Source organism: Pseudonaja textilis, chromosome 6, assembly GCF_049901715.1.
Source record: "Pseudonaja textilis isolate UNSWEBS1 chromosome 6, rPseTex1.2, whole genome shotgun sequence".
In the NCBI taxonomy this organism is placed as follows: Eukaryota; Metazoa; Chordata; class Lepidosauria; order Squamata; family Elapidae; genus Pseudonaja; species Pseudonaja textilis.
The window spans coordinates 50,242,368-50,269,723 of record NC_141995.1 but is presented as its reverse complement, the minus strand read 5'-3'; the positions used below and the strand labels follow the sequence as shown (position 1 = coordinate 50,269,723).

Sequence of the window (27,356 nt, the reverse complement as noted above, 5' to 3'; positions counted from 1 at the left end):
CTTTTGGAGTCACTACAGGTGAAATATAGGAAACATTTACAAAATGCCTCACACAACTTAACATTTAACCAACGTGGAAAGTTTACCTGTTTGAAGTTGCCTCCGAGGAAACACCTGGAATTTCTGGAACAGGTCGATGCCGCAGCATGAAAGATCGTGTTGGCCTGGCACCTACTCTGGATGGACTTTGGGTGCAATACAGATCATTTTCCACCATTTCACCTTTGAACTCAAAGAACAGCGTCTCCTGAGGATCATCGAGCAAACTTCCCAATCCTGATAACAGCGGATGTTCCATCTCACTGGTTTTCTTTTCAGCAGGAGAGAAAGCAGAAGACAGAAATCCATCTTTGGGAGCGGCATTAAGTTGAACCTCCAAGCTTTCTGGCTCTCCTTTCTTCAGATAATCATCATCCATGAAAGGTTCCTTCTCTGACATCATGTTTTTCAGTGAGTTTGGTGGCACCGTGGTGGGATCTGCCAACAGATTTGGACCAAACATGTCCAAAGAGTCCACATCCAAAATTGGACTAGCTCTGTTTCCCAACAAGGTGTGAGTTGTATTGTGGGGATTTCTTTCAAGGTTGCTGACGCAAGTTTCATTGGTGTGTCCATCAGATGGCCCGCCACCTGCTTCCTTCTGTTTGGGATCGAGGAGATGCTTGGGAGAGCAGCTTTGACTGGATGTAGAAGTTTCTGGCATTTTGGTAAACATGGCCTCCAAGTGTTTGAGGATTCGTCTACGGTGGCCCGTAGGTGATATTCCAATGTGTTGAAGAACACTTTCATTTATTCCCACGCACTCTTGCAAAGTGTGGTAGCCAAAGTCCCTGAAGTTTAAAAGGTACTGTCCCAGGTTGATGCCAATTAAAAAGGCTCCGATATCTGGATCAGCCTCCCTGAATGACATAATGGCAATTTCATGGGTGGGTTATTTTGCCATCAGAATCCCAAAGAGGCATGATTCCATAGGGTCATATGGAGAAGCCAGACAAAATCCTTCTCCTACACAGAGTAAGATGTCATCCACCAACAGCAGGGGTGCAAATAAATCCCACAGAGTTTCCAATCCTACAATAAGAAGGGAAAGAGGACAATATATTAACATTGGTTGCACTATTACGGAATCAAAATTTGCACTCATACTCATAAAGAAGCCAAGTCCTTTGGTGAGGTTTATTGTCAAGGAAAATACTGTTGAGTAAACAAATATCTGGTCTTTCGCCTCTTGCTGGAAGAAGTTCCTACAAAGACCAGGAGGTCAAACTATTTTTTAAAGCACCAGAAGGCCAAGACAAGAACCAATGGATGGAAACTAACCAAGGAGAGAAGCAACCGAGAACTAAGGAGCAATTTCCTAATGGTGAGAGCAATTAAACAATGGAACAGTTTGCCTTCAGAAGTTGTGGATGCTCCATCACTGGAGGCTTTCAAAAGGAGACTGGACAACCATTTATTTGAAATAGGGTCTCCTGCTTGAGCATGGGGCTGGACTAGAAGACCTCTATGGTCCTTTCCTTCTATTCGATTCGATTCTGTTGTTCTGTTCTATTCTATTCTTCATTCCTTCTATTTTATTCTGTTCTGTTCTAATTCTAATTCTAATTCTATTCTTCATTCCATTAGTCTCTTCTCCTGTCTTTTCTCCTCTCATCTCCTCTCATCTCCTCTTATTCTCTACTTTACTCTAGTTTTCTGAACTTTCTGGTTCTTCCATCCAAAGAACATATAAAGGAGGAGATCTGAAGACATTAAAATAATGTAATGACAAACATGCATTTGCAATTAACCATTCACCCAGTTTCCAAGCAACTGGATAATCTTTTATAGGTTGGGAGTCGCCAGTTTTTGTTCCTTTTCTTAGCTTGTCCCATACATGACTAATAATGACTGGGAGGCAAAAAGAGACAGATAGAAGTGTCAAAAGGTTTATGGAAGAGATCTCCAAACTCACTCCCCCAAATCAAGTTCATAAGCCATTGTTGTTTATCATGGCATTAATTCCTTCCTTGTCGTTTTTCCCTGAGTTGAATTTTTAGAATATTCACCTTAATATTTTCACCTTAAGACCAAAAGGTGGTCGCTCAAAACTTTGAGGTTTAGATATTTATCTCTAAATAAGAAGAGGCAACCTTATGGGTCTGTGTGGTGTTATTCGTCAGCTTAATCACATCCAGAGAACCTTAGCTCAAGACGTGTTTTAAATTTAGGGAACACGTTGAAGTGGCAACACAGGAAGAGGTGGTATTCAGCAGGTTCTGACCAGTTCTGGAGAACCGGTAGCAGGAATGTTGAGTAGTTTGGAGAACTGGCAAATCCCACCTTTGACTGGCCCCGCCCCCATCTCTTCTCTGCCTCCCGAGTCCCAGCTGATCGGCTGGGTCTTCTTTTGTTGCCCTGCACAGGAGAACAGAACTGGAAAGCAGGTTAGTGGGGTGGGGAGGGAATGGGGATTGTGCAGTATCCTTCCCCTGCCATACTCACCAAGCCATGGCCACTAAGCCACACCATACCCACCAAGTCACGCTCACAGAACCAGTAGTAAAAAAAATGGAATACCACCACTGGATGAGGGCACAATTGCAATATACTGTATATCTTTAAATTGTTACAGAAGAACAATATAAGGAAAGGAAAATGTTCTCCAGGGGCGGGGTTGCACTGTAATATTATTATTACCTTTTTGTCAGAGTACAACATGTATACAATGAGATTGGCTGAGCCTCCCTTCGTGCACCCCACACACACACACACACACAACTCATAGTGAGGACACAAGTCCCTAACCCAGTCTCAATCTTATTACACCATGTGACCTTATCGCACAACGCACCAGCCCCACAAGTCTTATCAAACTATGTTGACATGAAGTTATTTTCTGTTCAGAAGTCTGGCAGCCCATAAGTAAAAACTGTTCTTCAGCCTGTTGATGCGGCTGGCTATGCTTCTCTATCTCCTACTTGATGGTCGGAGAGTGAAGAAGTGCTGACTGGGATGTGAGTTGTACCTGAGGACTTTCCCCACTCTTCTAAGGCAGCGAGCCCTAACGAGGTCATCTAGTGGTGTCTGGGAACAGCCCACAATGTTTTGGTGCTGTGCTCACCGCCCTCTTTAATGTCTTTCTATTTGTATTTTTTTTCTCATTTTTTTGTATTTAGATGTGTGTGTGCTATATTTGTATTACTTGTATTTAAAATAAGAAAAAAGAAAAAAAATCAACCATTGAATTGTTGTGGAAAGGGTCCTTCTTAATCTTGAAAGCAACCCACACTTTCTGTGGACATCTGAGTGCCTCAACTATTCGTTGCATGGAGGTTCTTTCTAATCTTGAGAGTCAGGAAGCAGCAGAAGAGGAGGTGACATCGGAGAAGCCCATAAGGTAATAAGAAATAGGATTCCACATTGTGCCGGGTCAACCTGGGCAGGTAGCTTTAACCACAACAACCACCTCCCTTCATGTTTTATGCAACTGTTTTCTTTGTCAGGTGAAGCACACACCAGTTTTGGCTTGAGTTTTTCAATTAGCAACCAAAGCACAGTTCGAAGGCTCTGATTGCAGAAAGGAAAAACCAGCTTCTCTGCTTTTAACAATGGAAGTGAACCAGAATTATTAGTATTATTTTTACTTCCACCTTCTCCGTAAGTAGCAGGCAGGGCGGACTTTGCAAGCCCTTCAGTCTTGCCAAACTTCAAAAGCACCTTGCTTTATTTCCTCGCCTGAAGCATTCGCTCACAAACCGCCCAGGCAAACTCTCAAAGGAGAGGCTCCCTCCAAAAGTTTCATTCACACGTTCAAGTTGCTGCTATTCCAAAAGCTGGCTTGTTTCTCAGTTCCCTAAAGGGCCATCAGAAACAAAAGAGTTTTGACTTGTACGGCAATATCCCAGGAAATACATGTCGGAGGATTTATAGCGAGTCGCCTCAATCGGATTCCCATCCTTGGGGAGGAAAAACAATTGTTTTTATAAAATGGTTTATAAATGACTGGGAATCCAGGGTCTGCTTTCAATTCAGAATAGAGCTGGAAGGGACCTTGGAGGTCTTCTAGTCCAGCCCCCTGTTCAAGCAGGAGACCCTATATCATTTCAGACAAGGGGCTGTCCAGTCTCTTCTTAAAAACCTCAAGTGATGAAGTACGTACAACTTCCGAAGGCAACTTCTGTTCCACTGGTTGTTCATCCTCACTGTTAGGAAGTTTCTCCTTAATTCCAGATTGTTTCCCTCCTGGATTATTTTCCATCCATTGTTTCTTGTCCTGCCCCCTGGTGCTTTGGAAAATAAATTGACCCCCTCCTCTTTGTGGCAGCCCCTCAAATACTGGAAGACTGCTGTCCTTTCTTTTCTCTGGACTAGCCATACCCAAATCCTGCAAGAGTTCTTCACATGGCTTACTCTCCCAGCCTTTCATCATCTTGGTTTGCACTTTTTCCAAAGTTTCAACATCATTTTTTGGTAATGTGGTGACCAAAACTAGGTGTGGTATCTCAGGCGTGGCCTTACTAAGGTTTTATAAACTGGTTCTAATACTTCGTGTGATTTTGTCTCTGTGCCTGTTTCTACAACCAAGGATAGTGTTAGCTTTTTTGGGTGCTGCCACACACGGCTGGCTCATGTTTAAATGACTGTCCATTAGGACTCCAAAATCCTTCTCACAGTTCCTACTGGCTTTGTAGGAAATGAAACAGGTGTAGTCCTCGGCTTACAACAGGTCCATTCAGTGACCGTTCCAAGTTACAACAACGGCCCTTGAAAAATGAGGTTTCGATTTTGGGTTTTACCAATTAGATTGATGGGTTGTTGTTGTTTTTGTTGTTTTTATAGAAACAGCTAGTTGATATTATTCTGGGAAAACAGAAAGTTGTGGCTTGGTGTTAAGGGTCTGTAGAGATTCTCAGTCAACCCGGTCAGGGCTATGCTTTTTCAGGAGGCAATCAGACTTCCTTGTTTTTCTCTTTTGAAAACATTTTGCTTCTCATCCAAGAAGCTTCTTCAGCTCTCACAGGGTAGTGGGGAGTGGAAGGAATTATATTGTATTGTATTGTATTGTATTGTATTGTATTGTATTGTATTGTACTGTACTGTACTGTACTATACTATACTATACTATACTATACTATACTATACTATACTATACTATAGTATACTATACTATACTAAACTAAACTATACTATTATATTATTATATTATATTATATTATATTATATTATATTATATTATATTATATTATATATTCAGATGGTCATTTGCATCTTTTTAGAGGGTCGTTGAGGCCACTTGGAGGTTTATCTGTGTCCTCAGGATCACCTGAGTGGGGCTCCTGGTTCCTATAGTCTGCGATTTTTCCTCTGGAAATCTTCAGAAGGTTTCAAGTCTTCCAAAGGAAAAAAACAAGGAAGTCCAGTTGCCTCTTGAAGAAAAGCACCTTTGGGACAATCAGGACCTGGAGGACTGAAAATCTCTACACACCTTTAGCTATACAATTTGGGATGGAGTGGAAGTAGGAACGGATTTTCCAAAAGAAGAAGAAAAGAGGAAGAGAGAGAGGACTGTGCTTGTGTTAGAGAGAGAAAGAGAGTTTCTCTCTCTTCCTGTCTCCCTCTTTCTCTGTCTCTCTTTCTCCTCTCTCTTTCTCTCGCTCTCTAGCACAAACACAGTCCTTCTCTCTCTTTCTCTCATTCTTGTTCTCTTTCCCTCTACGCACACAGTCTCTCTTTCTAGAGTCTTTCCCTCTCTCTCTACGCACATGCAATCTTTCTCCCTTTCTCTTTCTCCCTCTCTTTCTCTCACTCTTTCTCTTTCGCTCTCTACACACACACACACAATCTCTCTTTCTCCATCTCATTCTCCCTCTCTCTCTACACAGTCTCTCTTTCCACACACACAGTTTCCCTCTCCCTTTCTCCCTCTTTTTCTCTCGCTTTCTCCCTGACTTTCTTTCATTCTTTCTCTTTCATTCCCTTCACACACACACAGTCTCTCTCTTTCTCTCTCTCTCTCTCTCCCTCCCTCCCTCCCTCATTCTCTCTCTCACCCCGCCCCCAGATTAACAACAGCAGGAAACCACTTCAGAAAAATACTGCTTAAAGAAAAGTGCATGGGCGTGTCCAGGCAGTTGCCAAGAGTTCAGACTGATTTAAAGGTGTGTACGCTCACATACAAACACAGGGCAATACCCAGTTTTCTTTGAGCACAAAATGATTGTCATCAGCTATAGAAGGAGCTGAGATAAGAAGACCAGGCTGTAGCCAAATACATTAAGGGAGATTGCATGCATGTGTCACAAAGTGGGAGAAAATTCATGGTCCATGTTGTTTGGCCTTAAAAAGGAGGAGGAGGAGGAGGAGGAGGAGGAGGAGGAGGGAGGAGGAGGAGGAGGTGGTGGAGGAGGAGGAGGAGGAAGAAAGGAAGGAAGGAAGGAAGGAAGGAAGGAAGGAAGGAAGGAAGGAAGGAAGGAAGGAAGGAAGGAAGGAAGGAAAATATCCATTTCCGACCACTGTCCCAAATCCGACCAAAATCCCAAATAAGTCCCAAATTCCTCTTGCTAAGCATGATAGTTGTTAAGTGAGTTTCGCCCCATTTTACAACTTTACTCATCACCGTGCCAAATCGCTGCGTTTGTGAAGTGAAGAGCAAGTGAAGAGCATCCCCCTTTGACTTTACTTGTCGGAAGGTCGCTAAAGCCTCTGAATTTGGATCACGTGACCGTGAGCTGGAAGGCCGCCAGGGTCATAAGTGGGAGAAATGGTTGTAAGTCACACTTTGGGCAGTGGCGTCATCACTTCTTTTTTTTTTTTTAGTTTAACATTTTTATTAGGTGATAAGATAAAATACAAAAGTAAATAGGAGTTTGTCCTCATTTTATATATTAATGACTTCCTCTTGTCAGTGTAGGTCTGAGTATTGACAGAGTACTGAGAAGAAAAACCACTATTATATAAATAAACCTTTCTCCCTCCTAACGCTGATGAAGTTCCCTACTTGGGTAATAAAATGTCGCAACCCCTCCCCACCATCCAATCTCAAGAGACCACTAAGAATCCCCTCTTCCTGCTGCTCCTCCTCCCGCCTTCTCCTCCTCCCCTGCTCCCCCTCCTCCTCTTCCTTCTCTTCTCCTCTTCCTCCCCTCCACCTCCTCTTCCTCCCTCCTGCAAACTCCACTGATGATGTTACCCAGTTTGGTCACGAAATGTCTAAAAACAAAACAAAACAAACAATTCAGAGAGCACAGAGGATCCTACAATATCTTGAGAACTGGGCAGTTTGTACCTCTATGTAAAGAGTCAATTAATGGGCTCAAAGGAAATGTATTCTGCACTTGCTCAGGGGCACTTTCACAAATCCTTATTTATCTCGGGGGTGAGGGGGAGACCTACCCGGTAGGAAGCAAAATGTAGATTAAATTGAAAAGACTTTGTAAAGCTGGAGGATTGAACTAACTAGCCTCAACATGTAACTGGCCTTGTTCGCCAGTTCTGCTGAAGTAATACATTTGGGAACTAAAAAAACAGGGGAAAGAAAGAAAGAAAGAAAGAAAGAAAGAAAAAGAAAGAAAGAAAGAAAGAAAGAAAGAAAGAAAGAAAGAAAGAGGGAGGGAGGGAAAGAAAGGAGAGAAAAGAAAGGAATGAAAGAAAAAAGGAAGAAGGAAGGAAGGAAGGAAGGAAGGAAGGAAGGAAGGAAGGAAGGAAGGAAGGAAGGAAAAAGAAAGGAAGGAAGGAAGGAAGGAAGGAGGGAGGGAGGGAGGGAGGGAGAAAGAGAACAAAGGAAGGGGGAAAAAGGAAAAAAGGAAAGGAAAAGAAAGAGAAAGAAAGAAAGAAAAAAGAAAAGACAGAAAGAAAAAGAAAGAAAGAAAATATAGATATATAATAAAAATAAATAAAGATTACGACTACTCTGTTTCCCTTGCTACCTCGTCCAGAAATCAGAAGGCTGGATAAAAGCTGTACTAAAAATGGCCATTGAAACAAAAACAAACCATCAAACACAGCCAGACAGGAAAGTCTAAAGATTTCGCAGGAAATACTTTCTATCTAGGTCAAAACACCTCTACTTCCCACATTGACCAGGAAATCTTGTTGAGACTTTGCTTGTTTGTTTTAAGAAGTGTCTGGTTTTGCACCACTTTGGAAATTCAAAGGGTTATTTTGGATTAGAGGCTCGAACCACTGTTTTAGAGCAAAGGTTGTTAAAATTTACTGGATAGTTGCTGAAACCACTATAGCCAATGGCTGGAATTAAAGGGCGTTCTCAACTTACAACCATCCATGTAATGACCACTCAAAGTTACTGTTGTGGCCTGCCAGCAGAGCTGGCAGCAGACTTGGACAGTGAGGAGGTTGTGGAGGAACATGGGCCAGTCCTGGAGTCTGGAAAGGCTGTGACGAGGGATCTGCGTCAGAGGCAAAGATGGGGCCAGGGCCATCCGACAGTTATCAGCTGCCTTCTGAATCAGAGATCAATGGAGAAGAAGAACAGCGGGAGCCTGTTCCCAGTGTGCGCATGCACAGAGCTGCCAGGAGAAGGGAACAGTTAAGAAACGAGCGTTGGACAGTGAGTGGCCCCTCCGTTAGGGAATGAAGAGGAGCAAAAGGGGAGTGGTGTCTGCAGGAGACAATTAGTTCAATTCATTAGGGTGAAGATCTGTTCCTGACTTCTTGCCAAGTAATTGCTGCTCCAGTGTGGCATTTGGAAGATATCGGCCTGGCAACTCTCCAAGCCTGATAAAGGACTGTAGTTGTAAACTCTCATGAAAGGCTGTTTGCTGGGACTTTGCTGGAGAGGGATTCCACTTAAACTAAATAAAAGGGGTTTTATCGGGACGAGGAATCTGCTTTATGATCTTGGGAAGAACAGTAACAATGAACCTGAAAAAAGAGACTAGAATTCAGTCTCCTGGTAATTGGCTCAAAGTCACCCAGCTGACTTTCATGTCTAATGTGGGACTACAACTCACTGTCTCCTAGAGATTGGCCCATAGTCACTCAGCTGGTTTTTATTCCCAAGGCAGGACTAGAACTCACTGTCTCCTGGTAATTGGCCCAAAGTCACCCAGCTGGTTTTTATGTCTAAGGTGGAATTAGAACTCACACTCTCCTAGTTTCTAGGTCAACACCATTAAACATTACAGCAAATTGGGACAGAAGAACAGCTGGAGCCTGTTCTCAGTGTGCGCATGCACAGAGCTGCCAGGAGAAGGGAACAGTAAACAGAGCATTTTTTTTTTTTACGATGCAGCCAAAGATGTTGATTTGTTACACCTTACAAAAAAATTATGCACACTTTTTGGAAAACTTGGAAAACATTAGTACATGGTTGTGTGAATTTTCAGTTTTAAAAAGCTTGTCAGGATGCCAGCGATGCATGTAATATGTCTAAAACTTCGACTCATTTTGCTCCGCTACTTTTACCATACCACAGTGCAAATTTGGCTCAGTTCTCCCGCTACCTTCCTTATCAGACCATAGTTAATACCAAGTGAGTTGCTGCATCGAATAAAGACGAGAACTGATAGGGAATACCGGTCATCCTCAACTTACGGCCACCATTGAGCCCATTCCCGCTGCTGAGCGAGCCTTCCTATGTTTCACGGTTTTTCTTGCCACTCTTAAGTGAATCACTACAGTTGTTTTGGTTAGTGACACAGTTCTTAAGTGTATCTGGCTTCCCTGTTGACTTTGCTTATCTGATCCTGGGACACTGCAACCGTCGTAAATACGAGTTAGTTGCCAAGCGTCTGAATTTTGATCATGTGACTATGGGGTGGCTGCAAGGGAAGCAACCTTGTAAGTCATCTAGTCCAGCCCCCCCGCCATAGCAGGAGACCCTACACCATTTCTGACCCATGGCAGTCCAGTCTCTTCTTGAAAGCTTCCAGTGACAAAGCTCCCATAACTTCCAAGGGCAACTTCTGTTTCATTGGTTGATTGTTCTCACGGTCAGAACATTTCTCCTTATTTCTAGGTTGAATCTCTCCTTGATCAGTTTCCATCCATTATTCCTTGTCTGGCCTTTGGATACTTTGGAGAATAGCTTGACCCCTTCCACTCAAACATTGGAAGACTGCTCTCCTGTCTCCCCTGGTCCTTCTCTTCACTAGACTAGTGAAACCCAGTTCCTGAAACCATTCTTCATAAGTTTTAGCCTCCAGTCCCTTCACCATCTTGGTTGCTCTTCTCTGCACTCTTTCTAGAGTCCCAATGTCTTTTTTATAGTGTGGTGACCAAAACTGGATGTAGTATTCTAGGTGTGGTCTTACTAAGGCTTTATAGAGTAATATTAGCAAGGTCACTTGATCTTGATTGTATCCCTCTGTTAATGCAACTTAGGATTGCATATGTATATCTATATCCATATCCACATTCATATTTATATGTGAAGCACAGATCTAGCATAAAAATTGACAATGTGTTGTTTTATGTACACGTACATCTATATGTATATCTATATCTCTCTATCTCCGTCATCTCTGTCTATATCTCTAGATCCCTATCTGATCTATATCTATATGTGAAGCACATATCTAGCATAGAAGTTGACAGTGTGTTGTTATCTATAGCTATAGCTATCTCCATCATCTCTATCTCTATCTCTATATCTCTATCTAATCTATATCTATATGTGAAGCACAGATCTAGCATAGAAGTTGACAGTGTGTTGTTATCTATAGCTATAGCTATCTCCATCATCTCTATCTATATCTCTATCTAATCTATATCTATATGTGAAGCACAGATCTAGCATAGAAGTTGACAGTGTGTTGTTATCTATAGCTATAGCTATCTCCATCATCTCTATCTATATCTCTTTATCTCTATCTAATCTATATCTATATGTGAAGCACAGATCTAGCATAGAAATTGACAATGTGTTGTTTTATGTACATCTATATGTATATCTCTATCTATCTCTCACTCCATCATCTCTATATCCATCATCTCTATCTCTCTATCTCTATCTAATCTATATATGTGAAGCACAGATCTAGCATAGAAGTTGACTATGTGTTGTGATAAGTTGTCATAACTCACTTTTTTTCAGTGGCAGCGCAACTTCCAATGGTCACTAAATGAACCACTGTAAGTGGGGGGCTAGCTGTATTTTGTAGCTCAGGCTTGAACGGCAGAGAGTTTGGTGTCCTTTGAGTTTGACGACTTTAGACTTCGAATAGCTCTATTGTCATTTTGAATGCACACTGGTTGGCATACATTAAAATGAAATTTCATGGCATACAGCTCTCCAAGGGTCTCCACCTCTAACATATACTACATGAACATGAGAAAATAAATAAATAAACACATGCATAAAAGTAAAGGTAAAGGTTCCCCTCACACATATGTGCTAGTCGTTTCCGACTCTAGGGGGTGGTGCTCATCTCTGTTACAAAGCCGAAGAAGAGGCAGCGCTGTCCGAAGACGTCTCCGTGGTCATGTGGCCGGCACGATTAAACACTGAAGGCGCACAGAACGCTGTAACCTTCCCACCAAAATGGTCCCTATTTTTCTACTTGCATTTTTTTTACGTGCTTTCGAACTGCTAGGTTGGCAGAAGCCAGGACAAGTAACAGGAGCTCACTCCGTTACACGGCATTAGGGATTCGAACTGCCGACCTTTCTGATCGACAAGCTCAGCGTCTTAGCCACTGAGCCACCGCATCCCTTATTAATACATGCATACAGACAGACATAAATAAATACCTGTAGGTAGGCAGGTAGGTAGGTTGGTGGGTGGATGGAAGAAAGGGAGGGAGGGAGGAAGGAAGAAAGGAAGGAAAGATGGATGGATAAATGGATAAACAGATAAATGGATAAATAAGTAAGTAAGTAAGTAAATAAATAAGTAAGTAAATAAGTAAGTAAATAAGTAAATAAGCAAATAAGCAAATACAAAATTATGCATGTACCCATATATATTATATGACACGGAGAAACAACACAGTTAATTTGGATGTAAACATGTACATGGGGAGAGAAAATAAATCTTGCCTGTTGTGGGGGGGGGAGGAGGGAGAGAGAGAGAGACAGAGACCCGTCGTCTCCCTTTCCCAACGGGCTCCCCAGGCGACCAAGGGCACCCTAACCCGCGAGAGAGGAAGAAAAGATCACCATTTCAAGCATCGAAAACGCTCGCTTGGGACCAACTCGGTGCGCGTAATAGTACCTCCAACTTTGCGCCGAGCGGCCGCGGACCGGGACCTGAGCGGAGGCGAACTCATTACAGCGTTAAAGAGGAAGACACACCGTCTCCCTTTCCCGACGGGCTCCCCAGGCGACCAGGGTACCCTAACCCACGAGAGAGAAAGCAAAGATCCCGTTCAGCCCCCAAGAGAGCGATCGCTTTGTATCAACTTGGTGCGCGTAAAAGTGGCTCCAACTTTTGGAGCTGAGGCGCTCGGCCCGTTTCCACGGCTCTCTCGCTCTCTGTTTGTCTTTGTCTTTCTCTCTCTCTCTCGTCTCTCTCTTTCTCCGTCTCTCTCTTTCTCTCTCTCCCCCTCTATCTTTCTCTCTCTCGTCTCTGTCTCTCTCCCTCTTTCTCTCTCTTTCTCTCTCCCCCCTCTCTCCCTCTCTTTCTCGTCTGTCTCTGTCTACCTCCGTCCCTCTTTCTCTCTCCTCCATCTCTCTCTTTCTTTCTCGTCCGTCTGTCTCCCTCCCGTCTTCTCTCTCTCTCTTTCTCTCTCCGTCTCTTTCTCTCCCCCCCCCTCCTATCCTTGAAGGCTTCTAGGAGAGAGAAGCTGGACACGAGTTCCTCCCCGCGGGGTCATGTGAACGCAGCCGATCGCGCCTTCCTGCTTACCTGGAGGTTTTTGCAGCGCGCCGACCTCGCTGGGGGAAAGGAAGTGACTCCGAGGAAGTCTTTACTTTCTCTTTCTCCTCTTCGGTTGCTCCTTCCTGATTCGTTCCCGGCCGGGCCCATCCTCCGCCGACTTCGGGAAAGCGCCCCAGGAAGGGCTGGGCGACCAGGCAGACGCCACCTAAAGCCAGCCGGAGGCGGAAGGGCCACCTGGCCGCCGCCGAGCTCCGCGGCGCGCAGGAGCCCCGCCTGGGCTGTGGGCAGAGAAGGTTGATCGGAGGCGGATCGCCGCCGCTTCTGTTCCCGGCGCTTTCGAGGGTTGTGCCAGTCGGAAGTTCAACGGGTAGAGCGCTCCCTGGCCTGTGGGGAAGGAAGAGCCCGGACAAGGCAGGCTGCCATCCATCCGAAGCAGGCTCTTTATCGCTGGAAAGACTCTTTCTTTCTTTCTTTCTTTCTTTCTTTCTTTCTTTCTTTCTTTCTTTCTTTCTTTCTTTCTTTCTCTGACTCTCTCTCTCTCTCTTTCTTTCTCTCCACCCGCTCTTCCTTCCTTTTCTTTTTCCTTTCTTCCCGTTCTTTTCCCTTCCTTCCTTCGCTTTCCTTTCCTTCATCCTTTTCTTCCTCCCTTCCTCCCTTTTTTCTTTTTCCTTTCTTCCCGTTCCTCCCTCCCTCCCTTCCTTTCCCCTTTCTGCCTCCCTCCCTCTGTCTCCCTCTTTCCTTTCCTTTTCCCTTTCCCTTTCTTCTCGTTCCTTCTTTCTTTTTCCATCCTCCCTTCTTCCCTTTTCTTCCTTTCTTCCTTTCTTTTTTCCCTTTCTTCCTCCCTTCCTCCCTTCTTCTCTACCTTCTGTCCTCCCTCCTTTTCCTTCCTTCCTTCCTTCTTTCCTTCCTTCCTTCCTTCTTTCTTTCTTTCTTTTTCTTTTCTCACTTTTATCACCTTGTAAATAACTCAAGGCAGGGAACATAACCATCACACCTTCCTCCTCCTCCTGTCTTCTCTTTACATGTGTAACCAGGCTACTAAATTAAGCCCCATTTCAGGGTTTACACAACACAATCAGGATTAAGAGCTCCCATTCGTGCAACAGAAGATACGTCCAGAAGATAAAATAAACCTTCTTACCATGCTATGCCAAAACAGGCATTTTCTGGCTTAACTGCTTGGGTTAAGCACATTTGAGTGACTTGATTAAACAAAACAAAAAAAATAGTATTTGTGGTCAGATTTTGAATCAAAAGTGTTCATTCCACTGAATTGAATCGGATTTGCTTCCAAGGACTCCCCATAAGTTTTCATGTGGAATTCCACTACAGTGCTGTAAAAATAATCTTCCTTCATTACAATAAGCAAGCAACAAGCACTTAGACTTATATACCACTTTATACTGCTTTTACAGCCCTCTCTAAGCAGTTTACAGAGTCAGCCTATTGCCCCCAACAATCTGGGTCCTCATTTTACTGACCTCAGAAGGATGGAAGGCTGAGTCAACCTTGAGCCTGGTGAGAATCGAACTGCTGGCAGTCGGCAGAATTAACCTGCAGTACTGCACTCAAACCACTGCGCCACTGTGGCTCATTCTTCAACAAGAATCAAGATTGATTGGATATGTCTTTTTAAAAAAGGAATAAAAGGAAGCTTGTCCAAAAATAATAATAATTAGCATTTGCACAGCACATGTTTTATGCTTCGTACTGAAAAACCACACGTGTAGGGCTTCTTAGGAGAATCCCGAGTGCTCTGTTCCATTGTTTACAATAAGTTGGACTCAAGGTAAAAGGTTTAAGGCCTTGAGATAAGTATTATCAACTGTTAAGGGCCATAATCAAAGTGCCTTGGAAAAAAAAAAAAAAAGGCTCTGGCTAGAGGAAAAAGATCAAAGGTTGACCCAAAGCAGCAGAAGCATTCTAAGATCTCTACAAAACATCTCTACAAAACAGTAAAACAAAACGTGACCAGGCTTTAAAATCAATTGCAGTAGAATGTTGGGAAGAAGAGGAGAAAAAGGAGGAGGAGGAGAAGAGAGAGGAGGGGAGGAGAAAGAGGAGGAGGGGAGGAGGAGAAGGAAGAGGGAGGAGGGGAGGAGAAAGGAGAAGGGAGGAGGAGGAGGAGAAAAAGAAGGAGGAGGGAGGAGGAGAAGGGGAAAGAGGAGGAGGGGAGGAGAAAAAGGAGGAGGGAGGAAGACTATGAGGTCCTTGTGGTCTTTGAGCTTGGTTGTTTTCTTGCAGATGTTTCATTACCCAACTAGGTAACATGATCAGTACTAGAAGGGTGTGGGGTAAGGAGTAGGAGCAGGATGGAATACCCCTTAATTATAATAATGGTAAAATCCCCTAGGCATGTTAAAACCAATACCGAAGTGCATTGATGTGACAAGTCAAATGGGGTAGAGCTGTTCACCTGTGTGTGTGTGTGTGTACACATACACATACACATATATGTAGATGTGTGCATGTGTATACTGAATATACATACACACACATATACACATACACACATACATGTGTGTGTGTGTGTGTGAAGTTTTCGCGGGTACTTACATGTATGGCATTCAGCTTTGTTCGGGTATTTTCCCACGTCATTGTAGTTGTGCTTTTAAAGTTGTAGCAACGTTTCGGCAGAATCTCATCTGCCATCATCAGGCTTCTGTATAGTGTTCATCTGTGAGTCAGGCTTTTATAGTGGTTTCAGATTTAAATTTGGAGCAGCCTATTGCTGTGCCAGAATGGTTTTTTCTTCACCCCGATTGGTTGGGAGTCTTGGTCTGTGTTTATTGGACTTGGAGTTTGCTGTGTTCTGCTTGATTGGTGTTTCTAATATCTCCTGTCTATTTTTTGGCTCTTTTTGTCTCTTGATTGGCTGGCAACATTGTGTTACTTTATTGGAGGCCTTTAGTGCAGCTTGGCTCTGGGTAAATGGGCGGCTATCATTAGTTAGGAAGCTAGGTTTCATCTGGGTGCCTGGTTGGGGTATGTTTGAGCTGGAGGTATCAGGGGGGATCTGTTTGTGCCCAGGTGTTTGCCTGGCTAGTGGTGTGGAGATTTTTTTGTTTGTGAGTGCAGGCTTCCAAATAATTGACAGTCTGGTGGAATCATCTCTTCTACTCATGCTTTCTGGTCTTTTTTCAATCTCTATGGCTTCTCTGATGATTCTGTGGCTGGGGTTTTCTATAGTGGTTAGGGTTTTGGTGCCATTGAAGTTGATGCTATGACCTGTGGCTTCCATGTATTGGACTAGTGAGGAAGTGTGTTCCAGCTTTTTGACTGCATTTTTGTGTTCATCCAGGCAGGTACTTAGTCTTCTATTGGTCTGTCCAATGTATGTGGCCGGGCATGATGCACAGGGGACTTTGTATATGCCTTGGTTTTCCAGGTCAATTTTATCTTTGGGGTTTCTAAGGATGGCTGCTATTTTTCTGTCTGTTTTGAAGGCAGTCTTGATGTGATGTCTGTGCAGTATCTTACTAATTTTGTCTATATATATATATATATATATATATATATATATATATATATATATATATATATATATATATATAAAAATACAAAAAAAAAATATATATATATATATTCCCAAAGGTAGCAGTGTCATCAGTTCACCTTTTAAGCCACATCCTTACCTGTAACCTAATCCAAACCTTACTCCACTGAGCTTCATTCTGACAAAGCCACACCCGTTTATCGCCTAGTAACTCTTTGCCATCAACAGCAGTTCAACATTTCCTTGCCAAGAGGACTCTTCTCCAAAACTGGTTGGGAAGAACGGAAAGAGTGAAATTTTGTCTCTGTAAAAAGGAGGAAAGGGAAAAAAGAGAGAGAATTTGCTATTTGTTTAATAATTTGTCATGGAAACTATCATCAACCATCCAGATGGCATATTGGAGGAAATCCAGCATTACAATCTGAGATTGAAGAAATCTGTCCTGAAAAGAAACCATCAGGACGGCGAGAAAATTATGGAACGTCCATCAAAATTAACTTCTCTCCTTCTGGTTCTGGTCAGAACTCTCAGTCAACAATTGGAGTCCACAACTGAAGTTCTTCAAAATACCTGCCAGTTGGTGAATATAGCCTATGATCAACATCAGCAAGAGGTATCCTGCCCAGGCAAGTAATACTTGATCTTCTTCAACCAGGAATATGGGTCCACGTTGCATTTTGAGTACGCCTATGAATCAAAGGGACGGGGTGACTCAGTGGCTAAGACACTGAGCTTGTCGATCAGAAAGGTCGGCAGTTTGGCGGTTCGAACCCCTAGCGCCGCATAACGGAATGAGCTCCAGTTACTTGTCCCAGCTTCTCCCAAAATAGCAGTTCGAAGGCATGTTAAAAAAATGCAAGTAGAAAAATAGGTATATTTTTAGGTATATATATATATAGAGAGAGAGAGAGAGAGACATATATATGCCTATTGTTCTACTTGCATTTTTTTAACCTGTTTTCGAACTACTATGTTGACAGAAGCTGGGACAAGTAACTGTAAGTTATATATATATATATATATATATATATATATATATATATATATATATATATTTGTTTTCTGAGGTTCTCAGGGTATTTGTATGTGGATCTTTGGTTGTTCGGGTTTCTCCCGCATAAGATTCAAAGTGTCTAGGCAACGTTTCGATGAAGTCTCATTCATCATCATCAGGCCTCTGTCTTTGGCTCTTGCTTTTCAGAGTGATGTGAGGTTGCAGCTGCTTTTTTTTTTTTTTTCTTTCTAACTGTCAGTGGGGGTGGGATTTGAATGGGTGGGGGCTTGGCTGTGTTCTGATTGGGTGGGGTGTCTTCTCATTGGTGGGGGCCTGGCTGTGTTTTGATTGGTTGGGGGTTGGCCGTGTTCTGATTGGCTGGATTTCTTGCTGCCCGGCTTCGAGTTCGAGGTCGCGCTGCATCTCCATAGTTGGTGTCGGCTTGCTTCATGTATGGCTCGGAGGGGTTTGGAGTGGGCAGTGGTGAGGTTGCAGGTATTCGTCTGTTCATGAGGGCGGGTTTCCAAATGGCTGGGAGGCGGGAGGTGTCATCTCGTTTGTTCATGCTGTGTGGGCGTTTTTCTAAAGAATCATACCCAGAGAAAAATCATCCAGATGCCCCAAGCTTTATGGTCTCCCCAAGATACACAAAGAAGGAACCCCACTCAGACCAATAGTCAGCTCCATAGGCTCACCTCTACAAAACCTGGCCAAATTTCTCGCCAAACAACTACAACCCTATGCAGAATCCATCAACTCACATGTAAGAAACTCATTCCAGTTCATCGAAATCATAAAGAAACAAAACTTACAACCCAGCGACCTACTAGTAAGCTTCGATGTCATATCCTCTTCACCCAAATACCAATAAAAGAAGCCTTGACAGCCATCCAAAACAAATACAACCCCCAAGCACATCCTAGATCTGACCAACCACTGCCTATCCAATACATACTTCACCTACAATGGACAAAAATACAAACAAATAGAAGGAGCACCCATGGGATCAGCCCTCTCACCTGTCATCGCAAACCTCTACATGGAACACTTTGAAACACAAGCTCTAGAAAAATACGACCACAAACCCAAATTCTGGCTCAGATACGTAGATGACACCTTCATAATCTGGCCACATGGGAAAGAAAAACTAAACAAGTTCCTCACACACCTCAACAGCCTACACCCCAAGATACAATTCACCATGGAAACAGAAACCAACAATCAACTTCCTTCCTAGATGTCTTGGTATACAAAAGATCCAATGGCTCCCTAGGACACACCATCTACCAGAAGAAAACACATACTAACCGCTATCTACATGCACTCTCACACCACCACCCAGCACAGATCAATTCCGTAGCCAAAACACTCATCTCCAGAACAAAATGCTTAGCCGATGAACAACACCAAAAAGCCGAACTACACACCCTCACCAACGTACTTACAGCCAATGGATTCCAAAGACACAAGATTACCCACCTAATCCAAAAAGAAACCCCAACCAAAATCCAAGACAGAGAACAAGAAAAGCGGCAAAGCCCTCCTCCCATATATATAAAAGGCACTACAGACAGAATCAGCAAGATCCTCCAAAAACACAATATTAAAACAGCATTCTGCACAAACAGAAAAATATCCACCATCCTAAGAAACCCCAAAGACAGAGTCGAATTAGAAAACCAAGGAGTATACGAAATCCCTGCACTGCCTGCCCTGCCACATACATTGGACAGACTAACAGAAGAATTAGTGCACGCATTGAAGAACATAAGAACTCAATCAAAAAAGAAGAAACGACCTCTTCCCTGGTCCAACACCTCAAAGCCACAGGACATAAAATTAACTTTAAAAATACCAGAACTATTGCCAAAACCGAACACTTCAACAGCAGAATAATCAGAGAAGCCATAGAAATAGAAAAACGCCCACACAGCATGAACAAACGAGATGACACCTCCGCCTCCCAGCCATTTGGAAACCCGCCCTCATGAACAGACGAATACCTGCAACCTCACCACTGCCCACTCCAAACCCCTCCGAGCCATACATGAAGCAAGCCGACACCAACTATGGAGATGCAGCGCGACCTCGAACTCGAAGCCGGGCAGCAAGAAATCCAGCCAATCAGAACACGGCCAACCCCCAACCAATCAAAACACAGCCAGGCCCCCACCAATGAGAAGACACCCCCACCCAATCAGAACACAGCCAAGCCCCCACCCATTCAAATCCCACCCCCACTGACAGTTAGAAAGAAAAAAAAAAAAAAAAAAAGCAGCTGCAACCTCACATCACTCTGAAAAGCAAGAGCCAAAGACAGAGGCCTGATGATGATGAATGAGACTTCATCGAAACGTTGCCTAGACACTTTGAATCTTACGCGGGAGAAAACCCGAACAACCAAAGATCCACATACAAATACCCGCGAGAACCTCAGAAAACAAATATATATATAATATAAATATAAATATAAATATAATATATCTTCTTTTACACACACACACACATTATATATATATATATATATATTACTTACAGAAAAGAAAAGCCAGCCTTTAGGACTTGTTCCTTCCTGCAGTAGATTATTTTCTACACTGTGTGTGTGAGTGTGTGTGTGTGTCTGTGTGTGTGTTTAAAAGAAGAAACATACATCCTGCGATCTCCGGAACTTAAAATTACATTTAATGTACTTACTAAGCTTTCGACAGCCTCTGCTGACATCGTTGAAGTATTAAGCTACCATTACAGAGATATCTGCCTTTATATATCATTAATCAATTTAGCCCTGGCACGTGAGATAGGCCCTTCCCACCACCTTCCATCTGTAATTAGCTCTGTTGTTTTTGGTCATGTTGGTCAAAGGAGGCTTATCTCTTGTTGTTTTTTTCCTCCCTTGTCCAACCCAGCCCAGAACGCTTATCTCTAGGAGGTGATGTTAAACTGCCAGCTATTGCAATTTGTTGCTTTGCTTGTGACCTTGTGGTTGGCCTGGCTCATTCTTCATTCTTCTTGTCTGTTATAACTTGAGGCAGCTCTGAGAGGTTCCTCTGTATTTGGACAGGCCTGGCTGTGCCTTCATAGGATGAGTCTACATGCCCAGCAATGTTGAGGGCGGGGATGCCATCAGTCTCTGCTCCCCAATGGGTAGTGGTTTCGGCTCTTCCTACAGGGTCTTTCCTGGTGTCTCAGTGCTTGGTAGGTCGGTGGTAGCTTGATATGCCTATTGATAGAATTGCTGTTGGAAAATCAGGCTTCTTTTAGAAGGCGTCCTCCTTTAGTTATATCACGGGCGACAACCTCAGTTCCAGAGATTGCAGGATATCTGTTTCTTCTTTTACAAGTATACCTGGAGCTCGTATTTTTAGAATGGTTCGTAATACATGTTGGAATATCCTTCTGGGTTCAGTTCCAAGTAGGAAAAAAAAGACACTGGAAACATGGAGGCCGTTTGGAAGGTTTAATGGTGGACAGCAGGACCACATGGCTTGAAGCTCCAAAGTGAAAAGGATGACCACATGCTTCAAGGTGAGAAGAGAAGGTCAAGAAGGGCTGAGATGCTGAGAGTGCCTGAGTTTTATCACCTTTGTTGGGATTTGAATTGGAGCTTGTATTCTGATTGGTTGTCAGACTCCTATGAGGCCATGCAGGGGCAACTCTTAAGGCTGTCCTGAGTCCCAGGCTTGATTGAGCCTTGTTGGATGATGATGATGCACTGAAAAGGGCTTTTGGCAATTGCTATAGCTTTACCTGGAGATCTTTGTTATGTAAAGTATTCTGGCCCAGGCCTTAATGGTCCACCCATTAACAAAGGTGGGGGTGAGCTTCTACTTCTGAGGTGAGTTTCTGTTTCTGAGTTTCTACTCTTTTTAGAGGAAATATTCTGCCTTCTTAATGTTTCCCAGGACATTTCATTTTTCTAGGAGAGAGGTGGTTACTACATACATACATACATACATACATACATACATACATACATACATACCGTGTTTCTCATATAATAAGGCTGGGTCTTTTTTTTTTGAGCCCTGAAAAAATGGCTAGGCCCCCCCTTGTATCTTCGGGCGGGCAGGCAGCGATGGCTTGGATGTTGACCTCGGCATTGGTGGGGCACTTCATATCAGGGTCAACGCAGGCAGCACCATATCCGGGTGTGCAACAAAAGTACTTCCTAACAGCAAGCCCCCCCTGCCATTCCCCCCATTTCGCATGTTTTAATATAGGCCTTAATTTGGCGGGGAGGGGCTTAATTTCATTTCATGCCTATAAAACATGCTGGGACTTCCTATTGGGGGAGGCCATATTGTTGGAGAAACAGGGTACATATTTCCCAAAAAAGGAATTGCTCCTAAAAGATCCTTGTGTTTGCTCTTGCAGAATGGGAGCTCCTGGTAAAGTGGCTTCAGGGATTAAGCACCCATCTGCTGCGTCTGGTTGAAGACCTTGGAAAATCCGAAAATGAGCTGCTTGGAAAACCTGATGGTGATCAACACAGCCCAGATGGGTCCGTGAATTCTCCTAGGGATGGCACCAAGGAGGAAAGAGATACGCTGTTACACGTATCTACGAGTCAGCTCCCTACTCCATCTCCCTCTCCACGTGGAGAAGAAAATGAGAGCAGGTCAGAGGAAAAGCAGTCGGCAGAGCTGGAGAAGTTGGTTCCCTTCCAGGAACAAGAATTGGAAAAGGAAGAGGAAGGACCAGTGCTCGTAAACAGTGAAAATCCCAATAAATCAGAAGAACTGTGTCCAGTGCCAAAGAATGAAAAGGATTCTTACTCAGAGGATTCCTCCGCTGAGAAAATCCATGAAAACCTCATTTTGGGAGACGGTGGGAAAAAGATCACAGTGTCCCCAAATCCCAAAGAGATGGTTACAGAACATTTTCCGATGATGCCCGCTCAAGAAACCGAGGCAGGGATCAAAGGAACCTTGGATGAAGCCGGACGTGAGACTTGCAACCTGCTAAGGAAATTGGAGGCTATAAATGGGGATTTCGATCCAAACGATGCAATTGGCCAATGCCTGGAGGGAAGTTCTGGACGGTCAGAAGATTTGCAGGAAAGCCGCTCCGTTATCCCGTTGCTTGAGAAGGTGGAGGAAGAGAAAGATGAATGTAACAAAGAGTAAGAGGGGGGAAAAGTCTTCTTTGTATTCTGGGCCTGGGGATTTATTTATTTATTTTGTTTTGTTTAGTTGGTCAAGTATGTATGAGAAAACAACTATAAGATGAACAGAATGTATAAACATATAAGTATAAACGAGTATAAGTATATACATAATAAATGAGTACAAATAAATGGGAACAGTAGGACAGGGACGGTTGGCACGCTGGTGCACTTATACACGCCCCCTTACAGACCTCTTAGGAATGGAGTGAGGTCCACGGTAGACAGTTTAAGGTTAAAGTTTTGGGGATTTGAGGATGTAACAACAGAGTCAGGTAGTGCGTTCCAGGCATTGACCACTCTGTTGCTAAAGTTGTATTTTCTGCAATTGAGTTTATCAGAGTATATTCATGAACTGGAATAGAGCATGGTAATAAGGTTAGCCAATGAATAGGCATAGCAACTAAATCAGCCAATGAGGACAGTTTGTAAACTGAAATTAGATGTAGCCTAGGCTGGAAACTGAAGCAAGAAGTAGCCTAGCATGGCTCTATATTAAGCTCTGCAGCTCTTCGGCTATGTTGAGCTCTGAGTCTGTCTGTTGAAAATGAAGCTTGCTTGCTTGCTTGCCTGCTGAAGTTACTTGCAACATGTTTCTATCTGAGTTGGCTCCATGTTGGAGAAATCTACAACTGGTTTGTAAAATCTACTTATTATGTTTATAAAGATGTTAGATGAAGCATTAGCCACCTGTGTTTATTTTTCTGGTGCTGAATTAACACTGCAAAACTCTGAACAGAGTTTGGAGTGGTTTACTATGAGTTTGTATCTATTGTTTGCCCGTGTGTTATTGTGGTTGAAGCTGAAGTACTTGTTGATAGGTAGGACATTGTAGCAGACAATTTTGTGTACTGAACTTAGATCAGATCATAGGCGGCATAGTTCTAGGTCGTCCAGGTCCAAAATTTCAAGCCTGGTAGCATAAGGTATTCTATTGCGAGCAGAGGAATGGCGTACTCACTCAATTGTATTAATGTCCGTTACACAGTGCTGATTCCAGGCAGATGAGCTGTATTTGAGTATTGGTCTAGCAAAGGTTTTGTATGCCCTGGTTTGCAGTTCAATGTTACCGAAGAAGAAGCATCGCAAAATTAGGTTAACACCTTTTGGGCAATGCTGTTACAGTGAGCTCTGTGGCTTAGATCTTTTGCAATGAGTATTCGTAGGTCCTTGACAGAGTGAGGGCTATCTACGAGGTTGTATCCACTCAATTTGTATTTAGTGTTCTGGTTTTTGTTGCCAATATGTAAGACAGAGCATTTGTTGGTTGAGATTTGAAGTTGCCAATTGTTTGACCATTCTGACATATAGTCAAGGTCCCTTTGTAAGGCAACGGCATTCTCAGTGGTGTTAAATAGTTTTACGTCATCAGCGAAGAGGGTGGGAACATTTTTTGTAGCTATGTTGCTTTTCCATCTCATTGTAAATCACAGAGTCAAATATTTGGTGCATATTTCCTCCCACCCCGGGGCAAGTAGTCTTTGCCTTAGGGCCATTCTTTTAGTGATGTTTCAAACAGCATCGTAGAAAGTTATCACCCACTCCTCTCCTAGAAGAATGAAATACTCTGAGAAATATTAAAAAGGCAGGATGAGAAATGAAGAAACATGGGGGTTTTTTTAGAGGGAGAAAGCAGCCCCCATCTTTCTTAATAGCCCTGAGCAGACATCAGCACTTAAGAGATAGGTAGCTCTATTCATAGGCAAAGCAAATACTGCAGGCAGAAATCCATTCAAGACAGGATATTTTGAATTCCCTGCAGCAAAGTCTGAACAAAGGCAGTGATAGGATTAGCCTTCACCCAGGATCCAAACCAGGACAAAGCCATTAAGCCATCATAGGAATTGCCCAACACCCTTTCACATATATGTCTGTGTGTGTTTATGTACATATGTGTGTATATATATGTGTGTATATATATGTGTGTGTGTATATGAGTGTGTATGTGTGTGTTTGCATATCTATCTATCTATCTTTGGTTATTTGGGTTTTCTCCCGCGTAAGATTGGAAGTATCTAGACAACGTTTCGATGAAGTCTCATTCATCATCTTCACACTTGTGTCTTCTGCTCTGTGCTTCTCAGAATAGCACAGAGAGAAGCACAGAGCAGAAGACACAAGCCTGAAGATGATGAATGAGACTTTGTCGAAACGTTGCCTAGATACTTCCAATCTTACATGGGAGAAAACCCGAATAACCAAAGATCCACATACAAATACCCGCGAGAACCTCAGAATACACACACACACACACACACACACACACTGTATGTATGTACATATGTTGTGTGTATGTATGTATGTATGTATGTATGTATAGAATAGAGGAATAAAGAATAGAATAGAATAGAATAGAATAGAATAGAAGAGAAGAGAAGAGAAGAGAAGAGAAGAGAATAGAATAGAATAGAATAGAATAGAATAGAATAGAATAGAATTCTTTATTGGCCAAGTGTGGTTGGACACACAGAGAATTTGTCTTGGTGCAAATGCTATCAGTGTACATAACAGAAAAGATACATTCATCAAGAATCAAGAATCATCAGGTACAACATTTAATGATAGTCATAGGGTACAACAAGCGATCAAATCATACTAGGAAACAGTCCATAGAAATCGTAATGTATGTATGTATGTACGTCTGTCTGTCTGTCTGCATGTATGTATCAGAGGTGGGATTTAAATTTATTTACTACTGGTTCTGTGGGTGTGGCTTGGTGGGCATGTCAGGGGAAGGACACTATAAAATCTCCAGTCAAAGGTGGCATTTGCCGGTTCTCTGAACTACTCAGAATTTCTGCTACCAGTTTTCCAGAACTGGTCAGAATCTGCTGAATACCCACCTCTGGTTTGTTTGTTTGTTTGTTTGTATGTATGTATGTATGTATGTATGTATGTATGTATGTATGTGGGGTGGAGGTTCAGCCCAGACCACTTGAGGGGAGAGAGAGGTGAAAGAAAACTGCCTCATTTTTTTCCCCCAAATTTCTTAGGGAAAGAAACCCGTAATATTTAGAAGCCCTAGCTAGACTACGCAGCTGCAATTTAAGGCAGCCCATTACCTTATTACTGTTGCATTAAAAAAAAAAAAAACACCTTGTCATTACCTGGAATAAAATCAATTTCCCTTAACTATTTTGTAAATTTATAACGAAGCTAGATAATTGGATTATATTTCATTCACATGATACTTAACATTTTAATAGGGTTTTTCAGTGGCCTTGCATTCCCAAGTAGCCGGTATGATTATTTATGGTCCTGCAGATAAGGCTAAGAAAGCAAAGGATAAGAGAAAACAATCAATGGGTGTTCCTTGCTTCTACAAACAACACAAGTGTTTGTTTCTTCCTTGGGGAGCCTCATTCAGTTCTTGGAAGTATTTACTGTATTTATTTGTTTATTTATTTATTTATTCATTCATTCATTCATTTTGTCAAATGCCTACAATACAATAGAAATAAGAATAAACATGTTTAAATATAAGAAATAGGAACTAATAATTGGGGACAATAGGACCGGGATGGTAGGTACGATTGTGCACTTTTGCACACCCCTTACAGTCCTCTTAGGAATGGGGTGAGATCAATAGTATATAGTTTAAGGTTAAAGAAGTGAGAGTTAGAAGATGGAACAACAGAATCAGGTAGTGAGTTCCAGACATTGACCACTCTATTGCTGAAATTGTACTTCCTGCAATCAAGTTTGGAGTGGTTTACATTTAGTTTATATCTGTTGTGTGCTTTTGTGTTGTTGTGGTTAAATCTAAAATATTCATTAACTGATAAGACATTGTAACACATGATTTTATGTACTATGCTTAAGTCCAATCTTAGCTGGCATAGTTCAAGGTTGTCTAAGCCTAGAATCTCAAGTCTGGTGGTGTAGGGTATTCTGTAGCGAACAGAGGAATGTAGTACTCTCCTGGTAAAATACTTCTGGACACGCTCAATTGTATTTATGTCAGATATACAGTGAGGATTCCAGACAGCAGAGTTGAATTCGAGTATTGGTCTACCAAAAGTTGTGAATGCCCTAGTTTGCAAATCAGTATTACCAGGGAAGAATTGTAAGTGATGCTACGAGGCCACACAAGATACCTCATCAAAGTAAAACCAGTCATCTCTTCCCGAGGTCAAAGTGTGGACCCCACCATTGAAAAGACCTAATGCAGTTCCGTTCCTCAACTAGTTACAAATAATTATTCTAGGGGCATGTCTGGTCTAACAAAGAGAAGGACTAGGGGTGACGTGATAGCAGCCTTCCAGTACTTGAGGGGCAGTGACAGAGAAGAAGGGATCAAGCTATTCTCCAAAGCACCAGAGAGCAGGTTAAGAAGTAAGGAATGGAAGCCTATCAAAGAGAGATCCAACCTAGAACTAAGGAGAAAGTTTCTTCTGACCCAGCTCCCGACACATGACAAACCCTCTGTATTTTAAATCAATGATTCCTTTATTAGGAGTGCCAACAGCCCCAGCAAAACGTTTCTCTCTCAACGCAGGCTAACAAGTCTGTCCAGCAGGGAGATGAATAATTGTCTGCCACATCTATTCATCTCTGCCCCCTGCCTTTTATCCCCACAGCTGACTGGGGCTTCACTAGCTGGGGTGGCTCTTCAGTCCCAAGGATCGGCCCATAGATTTCCACTGCCCTCCTCTCCTCTGCTTCTGCACATCTGCATGTCAGGCGCTGGACCCAGCTGTTTATCCTCTTCCTCATCAGCCACCTCCAGGCCTGGGGGTTGTTTACACTCCATCTGAGGGCTGTCAGATGGCCCAGGCTCCACTCTGTCTCTTTCTCTCTCTGCCAGCTCCATTCCTTCTTCCCCCTCAGAGCTCTCAGGTTGCCTTGATGCTGAACCTGACTCCCACACCAGCTCCTCCTCCTCTGATTTGGCTGCTGACAGGCCACAACAGGTTTCCTGACAGTGAGAACAATTCAACAG

The 27,356-nt window shown here is 42.9% G+C and overlaps 2 protein-coding genes across 5 annotated transcripts in view; one reads left to right on the top strand and one right to left on the bottom strand.

Moving 5' to 3' along the window:
* ARAP2 (ArfGAP with RhoGAP domain, ankyrin repeat and PH domain 2) overlaps positions 1 to 13,139 on the bottom strand; it is a 125,886-nt gene extending 112,747 nt beyond the window's left edge. For 2 of the 3 annotated variants that reach the window (XM_087936580.1, XM_087936581.1), the window contains exons 1-2: positions 12,788 to 13,125; positions 87 to 1,071 (exon numbers count right to left, since the gene is read on the bottom strand). In XM_087936580.1, coding sequence (XP_087792706.1) covers positions 87 to 910 — 824 coding nt within the window. In that variant the 5' untranslated portion in view covers positions 911 to 1,071; positions 12,788 to 13,125. Of the gene's footprint in view, positions 1 to 86; positions 1,072 to 12,787 lie in introns of all 3 variants that reach the window. The other variant, XM_087936582.1, reaches the window with a different exon arrangement.
* A 3,360-nt stretch (positions 13,140 to 16,499) lies between these two features.
* Positions 16,500 to 27,356, top strand: part of DTHD1 (death domain containing 1) — a 37,638-nt gene continuing 26,781 nt past the window's right edge. For both annotated transcript variants that reach the window (XM_087936579.1, XM_087936578.1), the window contains exons 1-2: positions 16,500 to 16,882; positions 21,625 to 22,372. In XM_087936579.1, the coding sequence (XP_087792705.1) occupies positions 16,621 to 16,882; positions 21,625 to 22,372 (1,010 nt within the window). In that variant the 5' untranslated portion in view covers positions 16,500 to 16,620. The remainder of the gene's footprint in view (positions 16,883 to 21,624; positions 22,373 to 27,356) is intronic.